Genomic DNA, 8,203 nt, shown 5'->3' with positions numbered 1-8,203 from the left:
GAACCAATGCCAATGAACAAGAAAAATGCAACACTATCTATCATCCATCTATCTATCTATCTATCTATCATCTATCTATATCTATCTATCATCTATCTATCATCTATCTATCTATCTATCTATCTATCTATCTATATCTATCATCTCTATCTATCTATCTATCTATCTATCATCTATCTATATCTATGTAACCATAAAGAAGAATTGGATTTTATTTCAATCCTCTTCTTCATTTTAAAAGTTCTATAGGACATCTGAAGGGTGCATGCATGTTTAGTGATTTTTTCCAAGCAAATTATTATCAACAAACCATTACCGAGGCACTTGGTTTGTTCTTTTTTATCAACAAGGTTTAAGATTTGGTTTCTTATAGTAAGTCTCTGTATCCTATTTGAAAGATGTGCTCAACTTCATGCCTGCTCTGATCTCAGACAGCAGGATAGGGATAGCTCCCCTCTCTCTGAAATGGGCTGCTTGTCATGATTGATGATGCTGGGTTTAGAACAAACATTGGTATGACTCAGGAAAAGTCAGCTCTTTTCAATACCTTCAGGCAGAGCAGGAGAGATAAAAGGTAAGCCGTGTGCTGTTGTGGAATCAGAAATGTTCTTCCTAGCTGGGCTGCACTCAGACAGAACCAGTTTATTGCTGTGGGGAAAGGGATGATGATCCTCCACAGAACTGCCCTGTAGAGGTTGGTTTAAATAATAATAATAAAAATTGGCATGGTTTGATTGCCTTTGTTTTAATGGTTGTCGATTTCCCTGTAGCCCAAGTCATAGGCAGTGCAATTACACCTTATTGCCACAGGAGGTCAGTGGCTGCTGAGAAATTATATATTTATCTATCTATCTAATCTCCCCTATCTTAATTTATTCTTTTTCAGTTACTACTAGTGCATGAGTATGTGGATGGGGTTTGGTATTATACACAATGGCAGTCTGCTGCTACTGCTTGAGTCTTCAGCCGATGCCCAGGAACATTGTTGCGCTTTGAGGCCTCCAAGCCCTTCCCCTGTAAATAACTTCACACTGACTCATAAATTTTAAGTTATTGGGCAAAATTTAGGCCACAACTTTATTAATTACAGCAAAGTGAGCAATATTGGCTTAGGCATTGGCAACAGACTATAACTGGTAGTCTGGCTGGTAGTCTGAAAGTGTAAACACCAAATGAGGGAGCAACATCGATGAAGCTCACTCCAGAGTTCCTGTGGTCCTGGCAAGGCCCTAGCCCCTCAAGTGGACTTCGGATGAGATCCAGGACCCCCAGATTCCTTTACCGGAATACCCTATTTCTGGAGGGGCAGGTGATAGCCACGCCTCCCCTCCCACACACTTCAATAAGCTAATGCCTAACTGCCTAACCTTACAAAGTTGTGACGAATGCTATGGGGGGTAGGAAAAACCAAGTGGCTCCAGCCAATCTGCCAAATGGAAAAAATCCAAAGCAGGGCCAAAGCAGCATGACCTAAACTTAGGGAGGGAGGGCGGGTGTATGGCAGCGCGAAGCATGTGCCCCCAGTCATGTCGCGCTGCCGCTTTTATAGGACCTGAGAATCACGCCGCTTGCCCTGATTGGCCAAAACAGCCTGGCGCGATCCCAGGGCCTAATGGTTAAGATTTGGGCCACACCTATCAACAACCCACCTTGCAGGGGTGTGCTGGGGGCCCGCACGCAGCCAGGACCCTCATTAAGGAGGATCCCATTTGTACACTCTTTGGGCCCCTCCAGACATCCTCTTTATGGTGATATGATGATTTGTGCTCCTGATAGTATCAGGGCAGTTACGGTATATGTTATCCCATTTCCCCAAAGTGTGCCCGCAGATATTGGGGGGGGGGGGGCAGACATACTGCTTCATTTTCAGTTAGTAGTTTTGTGCTGAAATCCTGTAATATTTTATACCAGAAACATCCACAGAATCATAGAATTGTAGCGTTGGAAGGGACCACAAGAGTCATATCAGAACATTATTTTGCCCGGCACAAGGCTCGATCCCACAACTCTGAGATTAAGAGTCTCACGCTTTACCAACTGAGATATCCTGCCTTTGTTACATTTTTGTTGTGCCACAGGGCAAGAATACCTCTCAGATGGGGAAGTATCTCAGAACAGACCTAACATGTGGACAGTCTAGTACAAATATATACCACTGTTGTTGTTGTTTAGTCATTTAGTCGTGTCCGACTCTTCGTGGCCCCATGGACCAGAGCACGCCAGGCACTCCTGTCTTCCACTGCCTCCCGCAGTTTGGTCAAACTCATGCTGGTAGCTTCAAGAACACTGTCCAACCATCTCGTCCTCTGTCGTCCCCTTCACCTTGTGCCCTCAATCTTTCCCAACATCAGGGTCTTTTCCAGGGAATCTTCTCATGAGGTGGCCAAAGTATTGGAGCCTCAGCTTTAGGATCTGTCCTTCCAGTGAGCACTCAGGGCTGATTTCCTTAAGAATGGATAGGTTTGATCTTCTTGCAGTCCATGGGACTCTCAAGAGTCTCCTCCAGCACCATAATTCAAAAGCATAAATTCTTTGGCAACCAGCCTTATTTATAGCTCTCACATCAGGGTACTTACAAAGCAGTTTTTTTTGGGGGGGGGGATTTTGGGGCATGGGTGGGGTATTCAATCACACATCATCAAATTTAGGCTGCAGCATCACATGATCCGGAAGCTGTATGCCGGCTCCCTCAGCCAATAAAGCGAGATGAGCTCCACAACCCCAGAGTCGGTCACGACTGGACCTAATGGTCAGGGGTCCCTTTACCTTTACATATTACATTGCAGGGGGAGTGTTGTTGTTGCTCTTGTTTTTATTATGTATTTTGTGTTTTTATGTTGTATTTTTATGTTGCGAAATGCCTTGAGATCTATGGATGAGGGACGATATACAAATGTAATATAAACACATGTTTGCACCTCTTGCACGATAAGCACACTTGCTCCAAAGACTGGACTTTTTTGTGGGGGGAGGGGAGTAATATGAAAATGTGGTGGAAGGTGTGGAATAGCACTTGCTTCTTATTTTTATTATATTAATTGCGTTTTGATCCCAATTTTATCTTCAAGGAACTCAAGGTGGCTTACCTGGTTCTCCCACACCTCATTTTATCCTCACAGCAACCCTGTGAGGTAGGTTAGACTGCGGGCTCATCCACACTTACCTTTTGCCCAGCGCTTCCTAGGCACAGGTCTGCACTTTAAAGCACTGAGTCTGAGTGTTTATCTTTTTTGCCTGGGCACTTTCCCCACAACAAAGTACACTCTTTAATTCTGAATCAGAACAAACGGCAATCTAGGTTTTCCAATTCAGCAGTAAAGAGCAGATTTTCGCAGGGAAAGTGCCAGGACAAAAAAAACCCATGTACTTGAACATGGAGCTTTAAAGCTCAGGCCTGTGCCTAGAAACACAGTACAAAAGGAAGCCTGGATGAGCCCAGAGAGGAGTGACTGGCCGAAGGTTACCCGGTGACCTTCCTGGCGAAGTGGGGATTTGAACCATGCTCTCCCAGATCCTGGCGTTGTGGGTTAAACCACAGAGCCTAGGGCTTGCCGATCAGAAGGTCAGCAGTTCGAATCCCCGCGACGGGGTGAGCTCCCGTTGCTCAATCCCTGCTCCTGCCAACCTAGCCGTTCGAAAGCAAGCAGTGCAAGTAGATAAATAGGTACCGCTCCGGTGGTAAGGTAAAGGCATTTCCGTGCGCTGCTCTGGTTTGCCAGAAGTGGCTTAGTCATGCTGGCCACATGACCCGGAAGCTGTACACCGGCTCCCTCGGCCAATAAAGCGAGATGAGCGCCGCAACCCCAGAGTCGTCCACAACTGGACCTAATGGTCAGGGGTCCCTTTACCTTTACCTCCCAGATCCTAGTCCAACACTAGACCACACTGGCTCTCACTAGTCTCCCCACAAACAAATTAGAGTGATTACTCATTAAATAGTCAATATAATCTAATCTCTCTGCAAACAAAGCAGGCTGAAGGCTCAATAAATGGGTTGCTGGGAAGCAAGTACCCTCAGTGACATGTCAAGGAATATACCTGCAGTAAAACAAAAGTTTAAATCTGGTCTGGAGGGGCCTCTGGTGTGACACAGCCTAACTATGAGGAGAGGAAAGGTGAGGTGGTCACCTAAGGCAATGGCCTTAGTAAGGTGTAGTGAAGATCAGCATATTTGTGGGTGTGTGGGTTTAAATCTGCCTATGAGGTAGGGGAGAACGTTCAAGAGGATGCTGAGTCTGCACCTTATGATTACACAGACCAGCGACTTTAAAGCGGTAACATCTTGGAGAACTGGCACAGTGTGTGTGTTTGTGGGGTGGAGGTGGTTAATGGGGTGGGAAGGTTATTGTGACCCCAGGCAATTCTTTTGGGTGCCACAGATTTTGTTTTTTTTTTGGGGGGGGGGAGTTTAAAAAATAATAGGGAGGTGTGTCATGTAGATGCACCGTCAGGCTGAAATCCACACTAGCACAAATCCGAAAGCCGTTTGCACATTGCGTGTGTGGTGCTGCACGTAATCTGTACTGCAAAGAGCTACTGACTATATTAGCAAAGTCTGCATTGCATCAGGAGGAGCAGTGTTGCAGCAACCTGGGTAGTTGCATGACACACTGCTCCTCTGAAACAAGGATATTATGACATGGGATGGCTCATTCTGCAACAGGACAAAATCTTATTAGGAGACCTTAAAGGCACCGTGTCATCTGAGCCGAGACACTACAATGGGGAAAGGGCCTTCTCAGTGGTGGTGCCCCATTTGTAGAAGGCTTCTTCCAGGGCTGCTCACCTTGCATCTCTCCTGATTCCTCTCCAGTGCTAGATGAATACCTTTTTTTATCTTCCCAATTTTGTCTTTGTTTTGTGCTGCTTTTATCTGCATTTTTAAAAAATCTAGTTGTTGTTTTCCTCTGTATTTTATTGTTTAATTTTAAGCTAATATTTTTTTAGTGAATTCTTCAAATCAAATCTGGGGTATCTGTGGTCCTTCAGATGCTGTTGGACTCCCAGTTGCAGTCAGCATGGCCCATGATGGCTCACCCTATCTGGCTGCTTTAGCCTGATGTGGCGCACGGATACGTTTGCACCGTAGCAATTGAGGCGCTTTCTGTGCAAGGTACGTGGCAGATCCACACAGCTCTGCTTTGTTTGGTTCCACAAACTCCTCAACAGTCTGCAGAACTGTTACATTTGCACCAGAGCTTGATGGGATGGGGTTGTCCGTCCGGTCTTCGGGTACCCTGTAATGTGCTTTTGATAGCTGTGCTTCTCTCATCACTCTGATGCATCTTGCCCTATGTGGGGCACTGAGCAAAGGCTGGAGAGGAGGACTGAGGTCGAGGAGAATCATTCAGCCATGAGAGACAAGTGGCAAGGTTCAAGAGAAGGAGACTGTTATGACAATGGCCAATGCTGAACTAAAGAATTCGTTCTGGCTTGCCGAGTAGTCAAATCTGTACCCCATGCAAAAAATGTTAAGTAGTTCTTGGCTAGGCGCTGTGTCATGGTGGACCTCCATGTGAATGTTCTGAACCTGCAGCTCACAGAGTAGTGAGAAGCCTCAGATGGTTGGTGAGATAGCAAAGTAGCAGATACAGTGGTACCTCGGGTTAAGTACTTAATTCGTTCCGGAGGTCCGTTCTTAACCTGAAACTGTTCTTAACCTGAAACTGTTCTTAACCTGAAGCACCACTTTAGCTAATGGGGCCTCCTGCTGCCTCCGCGCTGCCAGAGCACGATTTCTGTTCTCATCCTGAAGCAAAGTTCTTAACCCGAGGTACTATTTCTGGGTTAGCGGAGTCTGTAACCTGAAGCGTGTGTAACCTGAAGCGTATGTAACCCGAGGTACCCCTGTATATTAAATAGTTTGAACACAGTTGTGCATTACATCAAGAGTGGATTGATTAAGTGATGCTGTAGATATTACATTCATTACTGAGTAATTGAAGGAATGAGAGAGAGGTTTCTTAGAATGTCAGTATACTGTAATGTATTGATCTTTTACACACAATTTCACAATTTTATATGCAATTTTGTATTGTATTTTTTTCAGAATAAAGGCAAATTTTAAAATTATACAAATGTGTATCTTAATGCCCTCTGCAGGGACGGTGTTGAGGTACCACTGTACTAAGGAGCTATGAGCCCTTGTGCTGGAGAATGGAAGCAGTGGAGAAAATAATTCCCTTTTCCAGGTTTCTGACAATAGCACTTATGCTTCGTTGCTGCAGAACAGTAGCAAGTATCCAGGAAGAAGCTGCTTTTCAGCTTCAGAAACAGCCTTTATATTGGATCAGATTTAAAAGCAAAACCTTGCTTGTTGTCAAGGATAAAAAGAACCCTACATTATTTTTTCATGGGGCAGGAGTGTTACTAGTTATGCTGAGGTCTCAGTAAAGTGATTTCTTTTCTAATCTTCTAAATTTCTTCATAGCATGAGTCACTTTATTTCCTGTCCTAAGCTACTAACTAGTACTACTGGTTGACACACTCTGTTTCCCGTCCTAGAAATGGCTGCATTACAGCCATTTGTGAAACGATATTTGAGTTTGATCGACACAGACTGATGTAGCTGTATGGCCTTTTTGTTCATATGGCTCCCTGCGTTTGGGAAATGTAATGTGCTGAATGTATTGGGGAAGATTTACTGAGCATTTAAAAAAATGTTTGGGGGGAAATCCGAGGCAAGCCATTAAAACATGTTTTACAGCTTCAAGAACAGTTAAATCAAAGGAATCAGCTGCCAAATGAAGTTGTGTAATTGCTATCACTAGAGATTTGTCAAGGCTAAGTGTGCGCGTGCGCATGAGTGCGCGTATCTGGGAGAGTATGAAATCAGTCTTGCCGCAAAGTGAAATGAGATTAAATCATTTGCCATTGGCATATCCCTACTGAAATAATTTCCTCGGTGCTGCTGACCTTATACCAGCCTGAGCTGCTTCGGCAAAGGGGTATCCAGATAGCCAAGAGGATTATGTCCCTAACCTCATCCTTCTTTTCTTTGCCTTCCCTCCATCCTTTCAAGTCGGAATAAAATGAAGCACATGTGAAAGGCAAGGAAAATGGAGCCCAGATTGATGTGACCTTTATTATTTTAACAGCATCTTTCAGCACAATTTACAGAGTTGCAGGGCTGCAAGGAACAGAGTTGGAGTATAAAATAACATAAATAAATAGAAGAGGAACCAAGGAGGTCAGCAAAAAACAGTTGGAATCAGGCAATGAAGGGTGCATGAAGGGTTGAGATTGGTCAATGCCTTTATGCTTCAGCCACCAAGGTTGAGAATTCTGGAGGAAAAAGAGAGAGGAAGAGGAGACAGTCAAGTCTGAACCCTACAAGGGCTGTGATGAAAAGGACCAGCCTCGTTGTTCATGTCTTCTGAGATCCAGTTGTCAAATCACCAATTTCACTGGTGTCAGGAGCACAATAAGGGAGTAAATGTTTTAAGGCAGTCTGCACCAAACTGATCCCCTCTCCAATGTTTTGGACTAAAACTCCCATGATCAGCCCCAGTCAGCATAGTTGTGGGGCCTAGAGCTGATGGGAGTTGTAGTCCAAAGCATCTGGTGGTGGTAGGTTTTATTTCTCTTTACTCAGTCGAAAAGCACTTATTTCACTTTGTCGTTTCCTGACAATTCATAGAATTGTAGAGTTGACCGAAAGGATTATCTAGTCCCACCCCCAGTTAAGTTGCCAGGATGGGATGCAAGAGATTTGGAATTGTTAGGTCTGTACACAGCTCCCACCCTGCAAGCTGGGCTGACCTGGGGGAGCCTCAGTCTGCATCGACCTGAGGGCTGGGCTAATGTTTAATTTGGGTTCACAATTAAACATATGGTCAGGCAAGGAGCAGGGTGGGGAAGGAGGTGCAGCCTCTCCCCATCACCACCATTGTGCTGAGAATAGGTCGGTTGAATCCTGCAGAGTGGTACTTCACAAGTACCTTCTCTGCAGGGAAGCCACTTCTGAAGGAGTACCCTGTAGTCCACAGGATTGAATGGGGGGGGGCTGCATCTCCACAGCATGTTCCTGTGGGTTTTGTGTGTGCCTCACTTTCTCCTTGGTTTCTCAGCTGTTCTCCTTACCTCTGTGGAATCTTAGGGCAGAAGTGTTCCCCCCAACACCACCCAATTCAAAGCAACCAGGAAAAGGTTAGAGACCATAGCTCCTAACAATATTGACACCCCCATTTCCTAGTAACTATGC

The 8,203-nt window shown here is 44.9% G+C and overlaps 1 protein-coding gene across 2 annotated transcripts in view; it reads right to left on the bottom strand.

The window, feature by feature from the left end:
• Positions 1 to 7,059: 7,059 nt before the first annotated feature.
• PVALB (parvalbumin) overlaps positions 7,060 to 8,203 on the bottom strand; it is a 45,268-nt gene continuing 44,124 nt past the window's right edge. For both annotated transcript variants that reach the window (XM_083400869.1, XM_083400868.1), the window contains exon 5: positions 7,060 to 7,284. In XM_083400869.1, the coding sequence (XP_083256995.1) occupies positions 7,256 to 7,284 (29 nt within the window). In that variant the 3' untranslated portion in view covers positions 7,060 to 7,255. The remainder of the gene's footprint in view (positions 7,285 to 8,203) is intronic.

Source organism: Podarcis tiliguerta, assembly GCF_965153285.1.
Source record: "Podarcis tiliguerta genome assembly, chromosome: 10".
Lineage (NCBI taxonomy): Eukaryota > Metazoa > Chordata > Lepidosauria > Squamata > Lacertidae > Podarcis > Podarcis tiliguerta.
Note: the sequence above shows the minus strand (reverse complement) of the source record. Positions and strands in the feature narration are given on the sequence as shown.